The sequence below is a fragment of the Astyanax mexicanus genome, chromosome 3 (genome assembly GCF_023375975.1).
Source record: "Astyanax mexicanus isolate ESR-SI-001 chromosome 3, AstMex3_surface, whole genome shotgun sequence".
In the NCBI taxonomy this organism is placed as follows: domain Eukaryota; kingdom Metazoa; phylum Chordata; class Actinopteri; order Characiformes; family Acestrorhamphidae; genus Astyanax; species Astyanax mexicanus.
In genome coordinates this window covers 49,074,643-49,096,983 of record NC_064410.1, presented here as the reverse complement: position 1 = coordinate 49,096,983, position 22,341 = coordinate 49,074,643, and the positions used below count along the sequence as shown (strand labels likewise).

At 36.6% G+C, this 22,341-nt stretch overlaps 1 protein-coding gene across 2 annotated transcripts in view; it reads left to right on the top strand.

Moving 5' to 3' along the window:
• Positions 1-1,324: 1,324 nt before the first annotated feature.
• LOC103028716 (calcium-binding mitochondrial carrier protein Aralar2) overlaps positions 1,325-22,341 on the top strand; it is a 59,810-nt gene continuing 38,793 nt past the window's right edge. Inside the window, exons 1-6 of one of the 2 annotated variants that reach the window (XM_007259823.3) lie at positions 1,325-1,420; positions 3,793-3,843; positions 4,862-5,004; positions 12,129-12,244; positions 15,553-15,692; positions 22,030-22,176. In XM_007259823.3, the coding sequence (XP_007259885.3) occupies positions 1,409-1,420; positions 3,793-3,843; positions 4,862-5,004; positions 12,129-12,244; positions 15,553-15,692; positions 22,030-22,176 (609 nt within the window). In that variant the 5' untranslated portion in view covers positions 1,325-1,408. Of the gene's footprint in view, positions 1,421-1,452; positions 1,801-3,792; positions 3,844-4,861; positions 5,005-12,128; positions 12,245-15,552; positions 15,693-22,029; positions 22,177-22,341 lie in introns of those variants that run through there. The other variant, XM_007259824.3, reaches the window with a different exon arrangement.

Genomic DNA, 22,341 nt, shown 5'->3' with positions numbered 1-22,341 from the left:
TGTGTTTTACAAAATACTATATTAACAGTTTAAACACATTTATGTGTTACTGTAGTTAGTCCTGCCTATATGCCACTCTTAAACAGAAGTAACTGAATGAAAACATTAGAAAAGCCCTGATATTTTTAAATCAAAGATTAAAATACTCGTTTTTCTGGAATGGCACTTTCGTGATTTTTTTCCTTTATTGCAGTAATTCCAAAATTTCTCCTCGGGGATCAATAAAGTGTCTGTCTGTCTGTCTTGCATTAAATTGTGTATACGTATGTGTACGTATATATATATATATATATATATATATATATATATATATATATATATATACACACACACACACACACACACACACACACACATACGTATACACGATTTAATGCAATTACTGCAATAAAGGAAAAAAAATCACGAAAGTGCCATTCCAGAAAAACAAGTATTTTAATCTTTAAAAAGTCAGGGCTTTTCTAACGTTTTCATTCAGTTACTTCTGAATGCTTACAATCGCCTACAAGGTGATGACAGTACAGGCTCCTTCCTACCTGCACTCGCTCCTGAAGGCTTACGCTACCTCCCGGCCGCTGCGCTCCTCCAATGAACGTCACCTCGCTTTGCCAAACACTCACACAAAGCAATCCAGACTGTTCTCATACAGAGTTCCCCAATGGTGGAACAAACTACCTTCCACTACCAGATCAGGAGAATCTCTCACTATCTTTAAGAAACTCCTGAAGACAGAGCTCTTCAAAGAGCACTTACTCTCCTAACACCTCTAACAAACTAACTAATTCTAACCTCATCTCCTTCTTCCTCTTCTCTACTCCTCTATCCCATTATTTCCCTCTGACCTCCTTAAGGCCCTATCTATAGATGCTTTATTTTTAACTTCTATTATTTTTGTACTTAACCTCTTCTATTATTTGCACTTCAATATTGTAAGTCGCTTTGGACAAAAGCGTCTGCCAAATGTAATGTAATGTAATGTAATGTAATATTTAAGAGCGGCATATAGGCAGGACTAACTACAGTAGCACATAAATGTGTTTAAACTGTTAATGTAGTATTGTGTAAAATACTTATACACATTCAGCTTCACCGCTGTTCAGAAGTTTAAATCGCGCTACGTTTAACCGGTAGCACCGCAGTTTCCGCCTTCTTTTAACAGATCTGTTAAGGTGATTGGCTGCAGTAAAAAATGATGGACAGCTTGGTCTGTCTGAGGATTGGCTTAATAAAAAGTGATTGACAACGAAAGTGTAGTATCTGATTGGCTGCAGTCAAAATGATTGACACATGCTCCGCCCTTTAGCCACGCCCACTGGTGCTCCGGCCTGCCTTCTCGCCTCACGGCCGCATCTCGCACATGATCTCCATGGAAACGTCATCACGCGATTAGGAAGTCATCCTGCTGAGCATGGCAGCGAAGGTAAGCTCTCCTCTCCCCGGGACCCGCTTTAACTCCCTCCCCCGCGGCGAAGGACGGAGGAAAACCCCGCGCAGAGCCCCGCAGGCTGAGGTCTATCAGACCCCGGACCCGCAGGATTAGCGGCTCACCTTCACCCGGCAGAACCGGCAGCACCGCTATCCTAGCCCGTTAGCTCACCGGCTAACTGCCCTAATGTCCGAGCTGGAGGCTAACCGGCGCCTGTCAATGACCTCTGAGACAGTGTCTGTCAGCGCAGCAGCACCAAAACACAGCGGAGAACTTCCCAAACTTTGATTCAGTTTTTTAATTAGTTCATTTTAAACCGGGTTAGTTCTGTGTGCCCTGAAAGAGTCTGTGCTGGTCAAGAATCAGACATGAAGGTAAATAGCTAGCTAGCTTAGATAGTTAGGTAACTTAGATAGTGAGGAAGCTGACTGTACTTCCGGAGTTCATCACCATGTTTTAATGGGATGTTTAATAAGCAGTGTCAGTGTCGATTATAACCAGTGTAAAAACCTTTCTTTACCTGTGGTCACCTTTAAACCTCAGTAGGGATTTAACCTTAATGGCTTATTTTGCCCCTACACTACACCACTCTAAAAAGACTTTTAACAGACTTAAGTCTGACAAGTCACAGACTTTTTACTCACAGACTTTGTACTCACAAGCTAAGATTTTGCAAAAATTGGGGATCACTAATATCAAGACTGCAACTAGATTCTTTCTGAGATGATTTCCCACTATGCTTCTTGTGGAGTGTAGACACAATACATATTACATATTAAGTTACAAATAATGTATATACCATTACTGTGATTTATCAGAGACTCACAACTTTGACCCCAACTACAGTTTATTTTCTGCCACAGTTTTAGTTCTTGATATTTTTTTAATAAAATACATACACCTAGTAGTCAAGGTCATAAAGCAGCAAAGCAGCCCCAGACCATCACACTACCAACACCTTCCAAAAAGTTTCTCTTATGTCTCATCAGTCGACAGAATATTTCCCAAAAGTCCTGGGAATCATCAAATGTTTGTTGGCTTTAGCAAGATGTTTGTCTAGGTTCTATTTAAGTGATTTCTACTGGCCAGGTTGGTTTGAGTTGTTTTTTTTCCGCTTAAAAAATTAGATCATAATTTAAAAACAGCTTGTTATATTTACTCATGTTGTCTTTGACTGATATTAAAGTTTGTTTAATATTCTGAAAATGTAAGCAAGCAAGTTCTTTTTCACCCCACTGTATTTGTGTTTACCCCTTCCAATGAATGCAATCACGTATTGTATAGTCCCTATTGCTAGTAGGACTCTCTGGAGCAGATACAGTAAAAATACACCTAATAGCACCCTACCTAATGCATATGTGGGCTAGATGTGTATAAATCCCTCAAGCATTGTGTTTTCTGGAACGATGGAACTCCATCAGCTCCATCCAATACTTTTGGGGTGAGTTGAGGATGAAAAGGGATGGTGATCATCCAACATCCTGACCTCACAGCAGTGAAACCTTTTATATATTGTATATTTTAGTAAAACTTACTAATTACCTTAGCTTTAACGTGTGCACTGAACTGCATTTTCCTGTGGAACACAATAGAAACCTTTACCAGAAACCTTAATCCGCAAAGCTTTGATAACTGTAGTCTTGTTTGTCCCTACTTCTCTCCCTCTTCTCTCTCTCCCTCTTGCTGCCATGTGTACAGAGAGTGATTCATGCATTTTAAAACATTTAAGCATTAAATGTAGCCAGAAACATTACACAGTAGCACTTATTAGCTAAAGAAAACAGAGGAGAGGAAATAATGTGTTTGTATTGTAAAGTGTAAATTGTGTCTATACACTCTAAGAAATATAAGTACAGATTTGTACTTAAAAGAGTACAAAGCTTGTCGCTGGGGCTGTACCTTATATTGAGGCACAAAAAAGTACCTTTCAGTGAAAGTCCTTTTTTGTACCCATGGTTTTTGTGGCAGGAAAGATCATAAAGATTATAAACATTATCATCAACTAAATATGGCTCAAAAACTTGATGATACAAAATTGTCTGGCTTTCAAATAAAAAATGTGCAATTAAAATATATATTGTTCATTAGTACAGTGATGCAGAATACTGAATGTACCCTTTGGCTGGTTAAATGGTACAAATTTGTACTTATTGCTGTTAGAAATGACTTTGTACTTCAGAGGGAACAAATCTGACCCTGTAAAGACCAATATTGTACCTTTGACGGTACAGTTATAAAGAGTGTACCTTCGAGTACAAAAAAGTACTCATATCGTACCTCTGTTTTTTAGAGTGTAGAGTGAACATGACCCGATATAAAACATGGTTGTAAATATCAGTGATGGAGTGTTTGCTTATATTTGACAGGTGGTTGTAAGGAGGGCTGACCCTACAGAGCTCAGAGCTATTTTCCTGAAGGTAAGCTGTGGGCCCTTCTTGTTTACTGGGCTAGAGATCAGAGCACCCTGGGTGATGTGGGCCACATAGATGGTGCACCTGCCAATATTGCGTAAGTCACATTAGCCTTGGCTCATGGTCCAAAGACAGAGCTTCAATGGCTTGAATTTGATGTAACCATCAAATGAATGTTTTGTTACAAGAAAAAGCATTTTAGAATACAACCACCACTGTTTGGAGCAGTATGAGTATTGAATTTGGTAAGTTTAATTTTTATTCAAAATGTGCCTCTCTCAGTCCAGTTAAACATTAATTACACTCTCTGTAATGAAATGTGAAGTTGGTCAGTGCAATCTGTTATCTACTAGGACTGCACAATAATGCAGAAAAAAATCTTCTGCTGCATATGTATTGCAATATAGTAATAAAATAGAGAGAAGTATAGAATTTTCACAATATTTGTTCAGAAATCAATGATCCAGAATGTCATGATATTCATAATGTACAGTGTATATCCAGGATAGGAGTAAATGAATGCTATGGGACAGATATCTGCCTCTGGTAGATACTGTATGTCATGGAAAACAAGAACAGTATGGATTTTATTTTTGTTTTAAGTGAGTTGTTCCATGATGTCTTTGGTTTAATTTCCCATACATGACAGTGGATGTCCTGCCATGGGAATATTGTTCATGAACACATTGCTCTTGTGATACTGAAACAACATATTCTTTACCCCTAAATTCACAGACACTTGTGTGTTTATGTTAAGCTGCATGTTAAAATTATGTCCTTTTAAATGTAATTACAGTATTATAGCTATGATGCATAATAATGGATCTTCTTACCTTATCTTAATCCACATTGTACAGATTGCTGGCTAGCAGTCAGCTCTGCACAGCATTAAATGTCTAAGAAGCCAGAAACCAAACAGCAGACCATGGTAGAATGGTAGAAATGTATTTGTACTACTTTATTGTCAAAATGATTTATTGTTTTGTTGCTGAACCATCGTTTACATTGCTTCTTGTCTTCACAGTATGCCAGCATTGAGAAAAATGGGGAACACTACATGTCTCCAGAGGACTTTGTGTCCAGGTTTCTCCATGCACACACCAACATCAGTCTGTCCAAAGAAGGCACAGCTTTGCTGGCGGGTGTTGTGAACCAGACCAAAAATGGGTGGGTTTTCATTTCTTCATTTTATTTTAATTTGCGAAGATCAAGGTCTGCTGTAAGGTTAGTTGAGTTGGTTTGTGTTTGTCAAATGGCAATTTATTCATATTTCTTTTAAAAACAGGGTCTAGAAATTAAACCAACACACAAATGAAATGTAAAAATAGTCTTGAGCTTTCATTGGCAATATTGTTTTGTTCTTTTCTTCATTCAGAAGTTTATATTGCTTTCATGACTCATGTTCACTGATATTTGACCCCCATTTTTAAATGCTTTTTTAAATGAACGTACAAAGGAGTGAAATTCTGAGGTTTTTAATGTTTTCTCTGTATAATCCATGACCCCTTGTTTTATTTTAAAACAGTGTGCACTACACATAGCGGTTATAAACAAAGCTTTTGTTGTCTGATGGTTCAGGATAATGCAGCTGGATCTTCCTATTTTTTAATCCCGCGCTGGAATAAAGGGTCAGAAGTCTTAATGCACAACGCTGCACTCAGGTGCAGATCCATTCAGGAGGCCGATTCCACCCCTTTTACATTAATATGTATGTTTTTAATGATACATAATGATGGCCAATGAAATGTTAGGGTAAGTCAAAAAGATTGTGCGTTGCCACGGCAACCACCTGGGCTGTGGCGTGCAGAGTGCATGTGGTCATGCTGCACACATTATTGAGGCTGCTTTAAACAGGGAGAGGCACACATGCTCTGTAATTGCCTGTGCCATTCAGCTGCCGTGCATTGTGTGACTTTGGGGCTGGATAAATGGCTGCATCACAGCTATTAAGGGATAACTATTAGAGAATCATGGCTTGAGCTCTGTATCTGAGCCTCATTTGGTTATTTGTAGGGGTTCCAAAAATAATGGGAAGATTGTTGGATTAAGTCAAACAAAAGAAAAAAAAATGTTTCGTGTTTACACCTTTTCTGTTGGCACTAGATTTGTGTTTTATGTTATATTGTGTGTTTATAATAGACATACACAGTATGATAGCTATATAGTGAGGCTGGGTAAATGCACTATAAAAAATAGCTTTAATTTACTAATGATAATATTTTTTGTTTATACTGATATGGTCATATGTGTCTTTTGTTAGGATTTCAATATATTCCTGACTATGATTTTAATTGTCACATAACAACTGAAAAAAGACAGTTTTAAACATTTTTTTTTTTCAATTTGTAGAGCGACCAAATAACTGTTGTTTCTTTTACATTTATTTTCAAAGGGGTCAAAATCCATGCAGGCACAATAAAACAATTCCCTTCAACCATACAAGCAGTTTTTATATCGAACAAGATGCAAAAATATCCTTCTTAAGTTTCAGTTGAAGAAAAGTGTAAAATATGAAAATTGCTGCCACATAAAAGAGTTATATGAGGTTTCTACTGAGATTCCATCGGGCAGCTTATTTATGTAAATATGTACAAATATCTCATTTTGTAAATCTTATTAAAAAAAAATAGTAATTTGAATAATCTAATTAATTTGGTTAACCTTCCAGCACTAGCTAGGGTACAACTAAGACCAACTGAGAAATAGAGTAGACTTTTCACAGTTAGGTGCATTCTCTGGCCAGAATTATTTTTATTTATTAATTATGTCACCGTACAACCACATAATTCTGTTATTAGGCTCAGGTGTTACGATGATGAATAGTGATAATAAAAACATTAATAATATTGGCAAACAGAGTTCATGTAAATTTCAGTGTGGTCAGTAATAGAGAGTGGACAGCTTGTCTGAGGCAGGTAGCAGCAGAAGCTGGAGGTGGAGCAGCTGGTCTGTGGTGGGTAACAGGAGAGCACAACGGTCCAAACTTCCCTCAGTGTCTGGCCAGAGAGGTGAGAAGTCATTAACTCAGAAAAAGGTAAAAGAATACAGTTAGTGCTGTTTAGAGTACAGAGAATGTGAACATTATTAAAAGTCTCCAGTATGTCTGACTATAACTACCTGACTAAAAAGAGAGAGCCAGAAGGTAACATAGATACGCTGCCATCCATCTGCTCCAGCGCCCAAACAGAACGTTGACTATGAGACTGTGAGAACCAGCTGTTTAGTTACTGTCTTTCAAATATCCTAGACCTAGAATATCTCTGTTAATAGGATATATATCTGTTTATATGATCTGTTAATCGGATAATCACTGTTATTTGCTTTATTTGTTAGTAAACCAGTATGACTTAAGAGGGAAATCAAATAACTGAATGACTTAATAACTAACTGATAAGATTAATCTGAACAAATTCAGAATTTAATTTACTCAAAAATGGTGTGGGTGATATGGCTCTAAAATAATATCACAATATTTCATGGTATTTTCGCAATAATAGTAGTCATGGCAATATGACAAAACACAAAATGTAAAAATTATTTCAAGAATACACTACTGCAAGAAAATGAAAATTACATTTTTCTATTGCATATGATATGATATGCCACACCCCTAAATGAGTTATTAAAAAAGATACAAGAATTTTATCAGATTTGTAACAGAAGGCAATGATTCAGAATGTCATGATACAAATAATGCACTCCAAATATCTCTATATATCCAGAACTGAAGTAAAATAAATGATACTGGTCAGATGAGCTCTGTCTGTAGTAGATACATAAGGGAAAAAGAGAAGTGTGAATTTTTCTTCTGCTAAAAATGCAAAATGTAGTACCCTAATGTGATAATTAGGGGTGGGTGATATTTAAAAATGTTTGCTATTTTTTTTGCGAACGATACAAAATGGCACACCCCTACTCAAAAACCAGTGTTTGTTTCAATGAAACTGACTGTCCTCTAGTATATCTGTGTCTGTTTGCTGTTTCTTTAGAATGTTTCCAAAGTAAACCTGTTATAAAAGTGAGGTTGATTTCTATCTAATTTAGATGAATAACTTGGAGCGTCTCCTTGGCAAGGTGGATGCAAACAACGGACTGCATTTTCAGCTTCCTCCTGCGCATGAGAAAATCAGGCGATGCAGGGACATCCATCAGGCCTCGAATCATTTCATTCACTTCAATCTTTCATTTGCTCAGCCCTGTTTGAGAGGCATTGCGCCAGCATTTTCGAAATCAGCCATTCCACACATGTAGACATCCCTGCTGACTCAAAGATATGTCAGACACATTCGGAATCTTTTTTTTTCTTCTTCTTTTCTTTTTTTTTTCCTCCTCCCTCTCCATTTTTGATGAAAAATTCTTCAAGTGTGAAACTCCTTAGTCTCTTGGGGGTTAAAACTTTGTAAAGAGGACATGCTGGGAAAATAGCAGGCCGTGCCCGTGTGCATTCAGCCTGGTCTGAGGTGTGCACTCAGGGAAAGCTAAAACAGCCAGTGTCCCCTCTGCAGGGTTGTCAGTGACAATGACAGGCCCGGAGCTTATTGAAGGTGCTTTCTCCTCACCTGTCATGGATAAAAGCTGCTACGCTAAGCTACTGCAATAATAAGTCTGTAAATAGTGTTTCTGTTATCTTTTAGCGACAGTGTTTACCAGCACAAGATAAAAGCCTCCTTTCTGCTCTTGAAGCCATGCAGTTTAGTGGTCATACATGGGCTTTCTCAAGCATAAATGCACCTCTGAGTGATGATTAGAATGGATTCTAATACGGGGACGGAGGCATACATTTTAAACTGTTGTATACGTGCAGCAATTATAAAGCATATACAGTCACAGTATTTGTTTCCTATGGTAAATCGTTTCAGTTTAAAGGCAAAAATAGCTACAGCACACAGTAACAAAGACAAAAAGACGTCAGATATCAGATGACCACAAAATGCAACATGTTCTCATTTCCTGTCTTCAGCTCTGAGGTTATTGTGGTTAGAACAGGCAGATGAGAACTCTTACATACACCAGAGCAATTGGGATTGTGGAGGGAAAAAAACATGAAGCTTGAAGGTTGATTTCCTTCTAAGATGTTCCATGACCTGAAGAAGCACAAGACTGTAAACAATCATTGCATAACAACTTTCACAGTTTTAAAGGGGTGAAAACAAGCAGTTGACAGCATTCCTGTGCTTCATAAAATAATAAATTACCTTAATTTGTTCTGAATTTCACCTTTAACATCATATGAAATCTGTGAATGTATTGTATAGCCAAAAAGAAAGTGTAATGACACTGCAAGAATGCACACGTCTTTCTGATCCAGTGCCAAATTAGTTGATGGTTGGAAGAGGTTCTGCATTGATTTGATTATTTAAAACCTGATTTTAATGCACAGCATGGTATTTTGTAGTCTTTTTCCAGTATGGCCAGTCATGGTATTACTAATCAACCATCATAGGGCTCATCTTCTGACAGTGCCTTGTCTGTCTGTGCTGAGAGAATCTATGTAATGTAGACATCTCACAAACTCATTTCAGGTGTAGTGTTCATCCAAAACAGGTGTCAGTAAAAGAGCGAACAATATACCTTGGTGCTTATGTAGGGCCATATGAGTTTATGATTTGGAGAATGTGGATGAGATTGTGAAGGCATAAACACAGTATATCAGATATAAACATAAAATGCATCAAAAAATATATCTATAGTAAAAATGATGTATGTTATCCAAATGTCTTTGTCTTTGTGCGCTTATCACGGTTAGTAGTGTAATGGATATCTGCTCATCCATGATCCTCATGGTGTTTTTTTGGTACAAATGAACTTTTAGTACAAATTCTCAGTATGGATATGAGCTGCAGCCTTATCTGTAACTAAAAAACATGATTTTGCTTTTCCTGGGTTTTTGGACTACACATGAATACAGTTCTATAAAGATCTTTATTTAACATTTTACATTTTAGTATTTATAAAGTATTTTAATAAATTATTTTATTTCTGCAGTGCAATTTTTGTACTTGGTTATGCATTAAGGAAAAACTGTTTTTAAAAAAAGAAAGAAAGAAAGGAAAAAAAGTCCTAAAATTCACCAACATTACTTCTGATCTGGAATTTAGGCATATTTATTTTACAGAAAAGTTTTAAATGTACTTGGAGCAACAGAAGTCCCAGCACTCGCAGCAGCAGTAGCCTTAGCATGTTTCCCTTTGGTTTTAATCACTGATGCATGGGCTCAGCGGAGTGGCTTTGTGGCCCGCCACCCACTCCAAAGCAGCAGGCTGCTGTTCTCCAACTGCCAGCTTAGTTAATAAAACAACTGCTCTTGACTCTGCGATATGCCTGATTTTGCATGCTGGAGGCGTGTAAATTCTCAGTTCCTTTGAATTTCATCAGTAACAAAATTAATTAGAGTGGCCACGAAAATGTAATCATTGCTCCCTGGAAATTGAAATAAATTAGAGATGCACGCATTGGGGACTGCTCATTAGTACTGACCTCGCGTAATTACTGTATCCATTTGTGAAATTCATAATGGAGTTGAGGGAACTTTGAACTTAGCTTAAATAAAGACTAGATTGCACAGTCCCCAGGGTTTCCTGCGAATGTTCAAATGGCTTGTTTGATGAGGGGTGTGTGTGTGTATGTGTGTTGTAGACTGTGTGTAAGCCTGGGAAAGGGAGAGAGGGAGAGGGACTGAGAGAGGAAAAATGAGTGTTGGTAGAGATCATACTCACCATATTGACTACTGTAAGTTGGAAGTAGCGTTATGATTAGTATTCGTTTAATTGTATTCAGAGCTTGATCTTATGATTTAGGCTTAGAGCAGTCTTGCAGAATTACACCAACATGCAGGAGTTTAATTCTTCTGCCTTGTTTTAGAACTTTTATCCTTTAATATCTGATGGGTTATGATTGCATTGTGTTCAAAGTGAGTGCATTCTGAAGTAGGGCTGCACAATATATATTGTGTATATATAGCATCGTCATTGCAATGTGTGCATGAGTAATACTTGCATCGCTGAACTTGCAATGTAACATAAGGTAATGCTACAAGTTTTTCAATAGACATTTGGAGCAATCTTGTAAGAAAACAATAAATATTGTAGAACAACAAAACATCACAATGTCACTTTTTAAAAATATTGTGCAACCTTAGTTTGAAGTAGGCTATTGCAGTGGACTCACAGGTGATGCCACAAAACAAGGAGAGTGAAGACAAGCACATGCCGCTTACGACACATGTGAAGTCAGCCACCAGCTCTTTTCTAACTGCTGCTGATGCAGCAATGTTAGTAGCATCACAGCGCACTCAGAGGAAAGCGCAGCGACTCGGTTCCGATACATTAGCCCACAGACGCCTTGTGCTGATTGACATCACCCTAGAAGTGATGAGGAGAAAGAGCACCATCTACCCACCAGAGAACAAGGCCAGTTGTGCTCTCTCAGGGCTCTGGCAGCTGATGGCAGCGCTTAAGACCGCTTGGTACCCAACAGTGCTACTATTACTTAGAGCATAGTCTCCCATTGCTTTACAATATATCACATAAAGTTCGGGGACTTATAAATTCCACTAAATTACAACTTCCACCAGTTTTTAAAAGGAAGAAGACCTGCTTTCACCTCTCCACCTAAATGTAACAATGGTTTTCAAGCAATATTCTCCCCATTTACTAATTGTTTTGACACTCTCTAAATGAGAATATTGTACTACTCATCTTGTATGTTCATTTTAGTTGTGGATGTCATTTATTTCAATGTTTTGGTTGTCTCCCCAAACACAAATGCAGAAAGATGGCCCTCTTCTTGTTAACATTGAAAATAAGGTGAATAGCACTATGGGTTCATGATTTTACAGATCATTTTATTGCTCAGTGCAGTGGATTCATGTACTGCATTTCCAGTTGGTTTGAAGGGGACTGAGAGCTTTATTTTAACTGTTGCCGTTTTCAGTGGCTGAGGTAATGACATTTGACAGTCAAATTGGAAGCACTTCAATCAAGATTGCTATAGATGAATAGCCTGTTATGTCAATTTGTTTTGTCATTCACTTAAGCCCTGTGCCTAGAATTGAGACTGGACCGTGTATTTAGATGTTTTGTACATCATAATTTTAGGCTGATAATTACAGCTGAACAAATCACTCAAGTGTCAAGTGTTCACAATGAAAATATGTGCTACCTTTTTTGTTTCACTGTGAGAAGCAGTAATCAGTGATTGATACCCACTCATCATACAATAATGCAGTTTTGTGGGGTATGCTGGAGCTGCTTCCAGCCAGTAAGACTTGTTCGTCTCTCTCTCCTCTCCAGGCTGATCTCCTTTCAGGAGTTTGTGGCCTTCGAGTCCGTCCTGTGCGCACCAGATGCTCTCTTTATGGTCGCCTTCCAGCTGTTTGACAAAACTGGCAATGGAGTGGCCACCTTCGGTGAGTGCATTTTTACATTGTCTTGTTCTTTTAAAGTCCGGTTTATTAAGGACAGGCACATTAATGCTCATCATTTTATTTCAGTGACTTCAGTTCATTAATTAATTTATTAAAACAACTGCAGTGTTTCCTGTTGGCCTTTTTTATCAGCTGCGGCATTGATAGCATAGCGCAGCGTGGTGTAGTGTATCAGAGCATATTGGAGCACTGCTATATAGAATACCAAAAATTGGGAGAGCTGATAAATGCCAGGTTCAAGTTCATTTTTACACTATACCTGCATTATTTAGGTGAAATATTAATTAGTTTAGTTTACCTGTCTTTTAATAAACTGTCATTTTTCAAGCTGAAATAAACAAGCTGTACAGGGCTAGGATAGTAATGTTAACTGAGCTAACTCAGCCTGTTCACCAAATAAACAGCTTTTTCAATGGTCTTGATATGAAATTAATTTATTGTAGTTCTGTCAAAATGTTGTTTTGTTGTGCACTAAGGAATTAGAACAGCTTTCTTTCCTGAATCAACTGCTTGCATTAACACTTGCGTCACACTTCCTTGACACTTGAGTCCCTCTTTTCAAATTAAAAGCTTTTTTTTTTAAATGGTATTTAAGTTTCATAAAATTAAGAAGTAGCTGTAAAATAATTTAGCAGAATACAGTACCTGTCAAAAGCTTGGACACACCTTCTGTATTCTGTGCTTTTCTGTCTTGCTTTATGTAAGTTATTTTCTACATTGTATTTTAACTTAAGGACATCCCAATAGATGAGAGATGCATACGGAATTATGTAGTAAACATGTAGTAGATGGTGATATGAGGGGATTTGGGATGAGCTGGAGCTTCACAGCATGAAGGAAAAGCAGCAACTGTTGTTCAGCACCTCCAGAAACTCCTTCAAGTCGCTGAGAAAACTATTTTAGGTGACTCTACCTCATGAAGACACTGAGATTAAAATACTGATGTGATACTTAGAAGAATCTAAAGTAGAAAACATTCTGTATAGCATTAATGTCTTTAATTTTAAATTTACAATGTAAAAAAAACATAAATACAGAGAAAAAACACATTAAACATTAAATGAGAAGAGGCGTGTTCAAATTTTGACTGGTGCTGTCTTTTGTAGAATATTTATATTTATATATGTAGCTGAAATACTGAACTTTTAGTTATAGTGTGAACAGATTGAGAGACAATGTTTTTTCCATCAGGGAAACCACTAGCGCTTCATTGATCCATGGGCTGAGGCATAATTCTCTCGCTCCTTTAAATACAGTTGGGTTTCATTTGGCCCACAGTTGACACGGGTTTCAAGTTCAGCACCCATTAAGCTGACAAGACGGCACAGAGAACTGGGACAGAGCGATCGGGATGACACCTTCGCCGCGGGTTGAAGATGTTCCTGTCATTATTATCTAAATGCTCTGGGGCGCTGTGATACACATCCACTGCCACATGTGCATGTTTCACATTTCCCTAATTGATTTAAACAGCCCAGTGTTTGCCTCGTGTAGCTGAGCCGCATCAGCTCGACTTGATTTCCGATGCACAACACATGCTGCTTAAGCCCAGAGAGAAAGAAACTTTTGTTCTAATTGTTGTAGTCAGTAGGGAGTATGATCATTTAGCTTGATAATATTATGCATATATGTAAATTCTCCTATCTAAATTGATCAATTAGGTATTTAGATGTGACGCTTCGATGTCATAATTAAGAGGTCTGATGTTTTATTGTGACTGTAAAGGTTAATTAATAGTACAGCTTGTGCTAGGCTTCTCTTGGGGGAGGGAAAGCAAAGTGAAGTGAAGTAAAGTGCAGATCTGCACTGACATTTAATGTCATATACATTATGCATCATACACACGTTCTAAGACACTTTTACTTTAGCTTAGATAACAAATAGCTCCTGACTGACATTATGGTCTTTTCAGAGTCAGTTTCTTGTGATGCATTACAGAATATGGCTGAAGTCAGTGCCTTTGCAATGTCAAAGGAACCAGGACCCTCCTGTTTCTAACTCTCTTAATGCCATTAAAGGCTTTAAAGGTGACTTGTTATTTTAAGCCAGTTCATTTTTCCCTTCAGTAAACTGCCATTTTAATTTTACATCGAGCTTTTCATTTTCAAAATGAGTTCAATTACGGAATGATTTGACTCAACCCCACAACACCCACCCCCCTTCCTCCCCATTCCCACAATTCATAATTAGGTGAAATACAGTTAATAAACATGCAGTCTGAAATATGTGCCAGCTACTCGACTGTACTCCTGCCAAAGAGATAAAAAGAAAGAAAAGCTTGAGTGTTGACAGCTCCATAAACGCAGGGCTGGAGCAGCGCTACAGTCAAACTCTGTAGTAATGTATTTTATTTATTGCCTCATTAAAAACGAAACCTGTTGGAGCTGTCGTGCTCAGAGAAGAATGGTCCTAAGTAAAATGTGCACCCCTGTAATTTCTTTCTTTTTACTTCTCGCAAGGTTTTTTGTGAAGAAAAAAAGAATATATTGCCTAAATCCAGAGTTTCAGGCCCTGTCCACACGTACACAGATATTTTAAAAGTATTTCTTGTCTGCTTTTTGGTCTCCTGTGTACAAGAAAATGCTGCTTTTGGTCACTGAAATCAAAGCTTTTCAAAAATATATATTTCTGAAAATAGTTTTCACTGTTGTCATGTGGACAAGGAACACTTCCTTACTCCACATATAGCAAACTACATTAGTCAATAAACTAGATACTTGTGCACAGATAGCAATAGATTTCAGATTTCGACATACAAATAAAAATATAATGCTAATTTCATGACAGGATAGAATACTGGATAAAGAATAGTGTGTGATTTGGGATCTTCGTAGCATGTTGATGTCCCACTTTATGAGGTGCTGTCACCTCATAAAGACAAGGCTAGCATGCTCATACAAGCGTTTTTGTCTATGTGGACAGAAATATTTTTAAAAATAGAGGGAGGGATGTCTAAGTTTTAAGAATATCCAAATACATGTGCACAAGGCCTAAGTGAATTTCTTTGCAGCCGTTTTGAACAAATAATTGAATGAATGAAAATGAACAAATAATTTTATTTGTCTTAATTCTTATCTCATTTCATAGCACATAGCATTGACCACTATACATGTTTATACGTGTCAATGCTATATTGCTATAGTGCAGTAATGTTGGTCCATGTAACACTCACTGCTGAAGCTTTTCAGTTAAGTATTCAATAGAGAGTTTTATTCTATCGTTTGTATTTTTTATAAACATATAGAAATTGACTGATTGTGCAATCTCTGACCGCTGATTTTATGTTTCAGAGGATGTGAAACAAGTGTTTGGACAGACCACTATTCACCAGCACATCCCCTTCAACTGGGATTCTGAGTTTGTTCAGCTTCATTTCGGCAAAGACCGGAAGAAACACCTCAACTATGGAGAGTTTACACAGTTTCTTCTGGTGAGTGCTGTTAATGTTCATGCTATATAATATAGAATCAATATGAACACACGTTTTGGTGCATCTGCTTATCCAATGTTTCTTCCAAAATAAAGAAATTAAGAGTTTGTCCTTCTTTTGTTGGCGCAACTGTCTCTATGGAAGACGTTCTACTTGATTCTTAAGCATTGCTGTGAGAATTTGATTGCATTCAATGACAACAGCATTAGTGACAACTAACTCTGAAACTCATTTCAAAAATACAGGATGAAGCACCCTCATTACAGAGAGCTCAGTTCCACTGTCCCACAGGTCAGTGATTTGGGGGGGCTTTATGCACCTCTGGCCCATGCCTGGGATGGATTATGCTTTTTTAACTGGTCCAGCTTAAAGTAACTAAAATAATTCTTTAGAAGTATTTACTGACATATTCTTGTGTATATATATTTTTCATTGTTTTCAATTTTTGACATGATTAGAATGTGGCAGTTGGTGAACGAACCAATAGGAATGCTCCAAAATGAGTTTTTTTCTTCTTCTTCTGTGAAGTTGCCATTTTGGAGATATGAGGTTTTCTAGGTTCTTCAGTTTCAGTATCAGTATCAGAAAAGATAAAAAGAGATTGTGTCTTCTGTGCTGGATGGCAGTGATGCATGCATTTGTTGCCTGGCATGGCCTTGCTGGGATTGACGAAGAGTAGAGTGTTCTGGGCACAATCTCCCATAGCACAATGAGCCATATTGACCTAGTTAGTCAATAATGAAACACTGGAGTTATATTCCAATGCCAGCATTTGTTTCTCATTAGGTGACGTAACCCAAATACAGCCCAGCGATTCCTCCAAACAGGTAGACATTCTCCTCTATAAATGATGGTATCGCTGGTGCTCCTACAGTCTTTTGTATTTGCTGCATGCGAGCCATTTTCCATTATAATGTCTAGACCTGAAAGTGGCAGAGGGAGAGCAAGGCTCGACTGTGCCAAGTTTGCATCTACACTCGCTATATCTGAATGAGCTTTTTATATTACACCTAACCTGGTCCAGATGGCTTTGAGGAAACATACTGTGAGAAACACACTGATATTGTGTTTGCAGCCAAGGCAGAATGAATTTTGTCTTCAGGACTTGCCCTGTCTGACTTCAGTTGTTTCCAGCATGTCAGGCCTGTTACTGTAATGGGTTTAGTTTAGCCATGAAAAAATACAAGTCTCATTTGACTTGTTTTATACAGTGAGCTGACCTAATTTCATGGTTGTTTGCCATCTGAATTAAAATTTATCCAGAAAATCCAGTTACAGTTACAGTAAAAGTTTCTGATTATTTTGTACTGATACCCTTGCAAAGATCATCAAAGCAAGATCACCCAAGCAAGATAATATATTTGTAATCCATGTGCAACATATTAAATGTTTAAACCCATACTGCATAGGAAATAGCTATAAGCCAAAGCGGCACATCATACACAATTTTTTCAAAATATTGAGATGCCTTCAAATTACACCTACAGGAGTTTTTTTCAAATCCCATTCTAAGTTTATAAGCAATAATATGGAGTTGTTTGCCAGCATGTGAGGAGCTCTGCAGTTATTGAATCAGTAAAGCGTTGTTTCAAGACTTGTCTGCACTATACTCCTCAGTGAGCAGAGACCTCGCTCTGTAACTTTACTTGGTTAGGCAAATAGCTGAGTTGCTGTGGTTCCTAAACTCTTCCACTTTTCAATAATATCCTTCACAGCTGATGGTGGAATTTCTATGAAGGAAGAAATTGTACTTTATTACTCTGACTTGTTGCATCGATGCCATCCTATTAAAGCATCAAACTGTGGTTTAGAATCACCCATTCTGTCACAACAGGAATGGGTTTGTAAAGGCAGACTGCATGGCTAGGTGCTTGATTGTATACACCTGTGCAGCAATGAGACTGAATGAAACACCTAGTCAATGATTAAATCTAACACGAGAATAGCATTGCTGTTGTCAGAGTAGGTATATTTGGTAAAATGGCCAGGCGAGTGCTTGTTACAACTGTGTAGCAGTGCGTAACCAAAGTCATATTTGTGTCACATCCTGTAATATTGCTCTACTGACTCAGTCCACATTGTTACAGCTGTGAAAAAAAATTAAGAGACCACTTCAGTTTCTAAATTAGTTTCTCTGATTTTGTTATTTATAAAAGTGTGTCCTTTAGTTGTAGCTCAAAGTATGAATTACACTTCCCAACTGTAGGGGGATCTCAATTTTTCTATAGTATTGCTTTCAGAGGTGTATACCAACATTTTTATGTTACTGCACAATATTAGTCAGAACTATACTATAAATAAGACTTTATCGTTAAAGACCAAAAAACATTATTAACTTTAATGGGTAGCATTCAATTCTGTCTAAAATATATGTTTTTGAATGCTCAGTAACATCAGGTAGTATATAGTTGTTCTGTTTTTCAGTCTTTGGTACAGTTTGAATCTGGATGTTGTTTACATTATGGGAAAAATCTGAATGAACGGACCAACAAAAGTTCTGCAAAATTACTTGGAATTACATATTTTTACATTGACTTCTATTAAAAGTAAAGAATGTTTTTTCTTCTTTTCTAAAGTTGACATTTTGAAGAAACAAGGCTTTTGCATGACAGCGATGATCTATTACTATTTGTGCTGTGTGTGTGAAGTAAATCTGAATCCACCACTAAAACAGTAAAGCCATGTGGTCCTGCAGTTCTCATGTCCTTATATAATCTCTCTGTTTTCATGAGAGTTATATTTGTAGTATATGAGTATGCCATGTGTTTTGAATTGGGTGCTAATAAAGCAGCTTCAGTTCAGGCTTTTCCTTTATTAAGCCCACCCTCGATAGTTTCTGCTCTTCAATAGGAACAGGGTACCAGATGGAGATATGTAGGATGAAATTATGTGGAGAATGACTGCAATGGAAATCCCCCCCCAACAAAGATTAGTATTGGTTACATTTCAAGGCTGACTCCATTCTTGTGTGTGTGATATCATGGTCATATCATAATATTGGCATACAGGGATGTGGCACATGACACCATGTCAGAAACCTGGCGCTTCCCGATCGTTTCTGTGCCAGGGCTGAAACTTTCTCCAGCATCCAGCAGCAACGTTTTTAACCTGAGCGGTGTTGATGAAATCCAGAACACCTCGGAAGGCTTATTTTTTTTGCAGGCTTTTTTCTAAGCAGGCGTTTTATTGTTTAAATGTGAATTTATTGCGAGCACTCGAATTGAAATAATCCAAACAGAGGTGCCTCGTCAAAAGGTTTTATTTGCATCCAAGGACAATTAAAGTAACAATAAATGCTGAGGCGGTTTCAGCATTGGCTTTCAGAGGCTTCGACTCTCCCCCGCAAAATAAAAACCATGTTTCTAAAACACTCACAGGTTTTAAGAGGCTAAAACTGTAAACAGTGAGGCCCTGAGTCATGGCTGTTGTGCAGTCCCATGTGGTGGTGGCTGTACCAACACTGCAGAATGCAGGCCAGCTCCTGTTCTGGCTTTTTTTTCCTCTGCTTTTCAACACTTTTTTTCCCTCCTTCTGTCCAGCGCTCATATTTTTGCCTCAAATAAATTATATGTAAATTTACATGGGTTGCATATTTTTGTTGAATTTAAATTAATTGACTTATGTATTTTAATATGAATTTATTGACTTGTATATCTATGTACTTTCTTAATTATTCATTTATTAAATTATGTAAATATTTAAAGTAGCATAGCATTAAGAAGATAGCAACAGTATTAACTTATCCTGTTTGAGTTATTGTAGTTGGATTTAAAGAAATATAAATATCTATTATACCTAAGCGAAAACATTTTAAATACTTAAAATGTATTATTTATAGCTATTATTAAACAGACTAAGCTGAAGTAAAGTTTTATAATGTAATGATGTTATCATGCTTTCTACATATATATATATATATATATATATATATATATATATATATATATATATATATATATATATTTAAATGCTATAAGTATTATTATTTTTAATTTAATACTTAATTTACATAGTTTTACTGTGGTCTAATAATCTGCTCATCTCTGTATAGTTAAATGTATAGTGAAATCACTGGAGAGGCTGAAGAAACACTAACCTATTGCCTTACACTGTACACACCCCATTCTTCATTATTGTAAAATATTTGGAAATTGTTGCTGCAGAATTGTGAAACCTCAGTCTTTAGCTGCTAAACTCTACAAACTACTCTACAAACTACTGATTAATATGTCAAATGGCTACATACAGTATTTTTACCTTTTGAAATGTCTATTAAATATATATATATATATATATATATATATATATATATATATATATATATATATATATATATATATATATATATATATATATTAGTTTCATTATTTAAAATCTATAATGCCAAATGCTTGAAATATCCCACTCTTTTATATTATATATCTATTTCTTTTTTTTTACTTATATTTATATATCTATTTCTCCCCCACCACTACTGCACCTTGTTTCTGTCTCATGTATGTCTATTTGTGTCCCTGCTGTATTGTACACATAGTGTCTCCCATTCTTTCTTTTATTATATCTATTATCTGAACTTGCTGTAAAATTGGGAAGGAGAGTAACGTAATTTCAATTCTCTGTATGTCCTGTACATATGCAGTATTGACAATAAAACTACTTGACTTGAAATATCTTTAAATACGTTTAAATATACACTGCATGTTCATAGAGCTGTAGTATATAAGTGATTCTTAATAATGACAGTGTAGAAGTAGCATGTCGTAGTAAATTCTACATGTTACCTGTGGTCTAATTGAAAGCCAGCCGTGTTGGGTCTGTGGGAGGAACAGTATCAGGATTACCTGATGGCAGTGGTGGGGCCGTATGACTTGCATGTGACTACTAGGATTAGCCAGGCACAAAAAACAGGAGTAATCCATCTGTCATTTCCTATAAAACAACCTTGTAAAGTTGTGGGGTAGTGACACAGAGGTATTGGGAATTCTGTCACAGTTTATTTATTCCGGCTGATGTTTTTATTAGGACCTAACCTTATAACCTTATAACCAATATATTACCGCTGTTATTCAACAATTTAGTATCTGCAAAATACTGTGTTCACTGAAAAAGTTAAAACCTTTAATTAAAATAAATCTTTATATATATATATATTTTTTTTCAATTGGAAGATTTTAGTTTGTCAGTTTTTAAAAAATATTTAACAAAATGTAAGAGCAAGAGATTTAATTTTTGTCCAGAATATAGATGTAAGGTTTTTCTGTAACTGTATTGTTTTTCTTGGTAATATTAATAACATTTATTGATTTAATTTAACAAGAATGGACTTTTGATTATAGGAAAATGTAATCATTATTACAGATTTAAACTATTTAACAATAATGTCCAAATACCACTTTCCACTTATCACTTTTGTTACAGTTATTTAATACAAGACTTAATTGACTGAACCCGAGATTTAGCATGAGGATAAAATGTTACTAAATTGATACTATATTTATATGTAATGTTTTAACAATATTTTGTGTTGTACCAAAACAAATGAGAGTTAATTATCATAATTTATAAAATTGCTTTTGAAAAGAATGCCCCCTAAAATGTTTAATACTACTTTAGTAAGTTTCTGCTATTTACTAGCATTTGCTCTTAAAAACAGCTCTGGAAAAATATGAGACCACTTAAAGATTTTCTTTGATTTTACCAAATTGAAAACCTCTAGAATAGGCGGATGATCACAAGCCATCAAACCAAGCTGAAATGCTTAAAATTTGGCACCAGGAGTGGCATAAAGTTATCCAAAAGCAGTGTGTAAGACTGGTGGAGGAGAAGATGCATAAAAACTGTTGGTTATTCCTGGATTAAAACCAGGGTTACTCCACGAATTATTGATTACAGAAAGTTTTTTGAGTATTCACTTGTTTAATTTGCATTATTTGAGGTCTGAAAGTTCTGATTTTTTTTGTTTTTTCAGCCATTGCTCTTTTTCTGCAAAAAAATGCTCTAAATGATGATATTTTTATTTAGAATTTGAGAGAAATGTTCTCAGTAGTTTATAGAATAAAACAACAATGTTGATTTTACTCAAACATAAACTTATAAATAGCAAAATCAGAGAAACTGATTCAGAAACTGGTATCTTGATTTTTAAATGTTATCAGCCTATATATTCTGTATTTTCTTTTCCTGAATAAGTGCGTAATAAAATGTTACAGTGGTTGTGCCCAGATCTGTTTCTTTATACAATCTAAACCAGAAAATAAAGAGGGGAATTTTATGCAGACAGTATTACATCACCTGTCAGCTCGTTACTGTAACTAAACCTGTGTTGCTGCTTCCGCAGGAGATGCAGTTGGAGCATGCCAGACAGGCGTTCGCTCAGAGGGACAAGGCCAGGACTGGAGCCATCTCTGCGCTGGACTTTAGGGACATCATGGTCACTATCAGACCTCACATGCTCACGTCGTTCGTGGAGGAGTGCTTGGTGGCAGTAAGTCGTCTCTCTTCTGTAATTTCCTTGTTAGCAGAAAGCAGGCGTTTGTGCAGAGCTAACCATGCAGACGAGCCGTTTAAGGATTAAGGCCTGCTTCAGAGATGCTTAGTAGTGCGTTAAACATGTGGCTGAAGACATGGACCATGTAGCTACAGATGTATG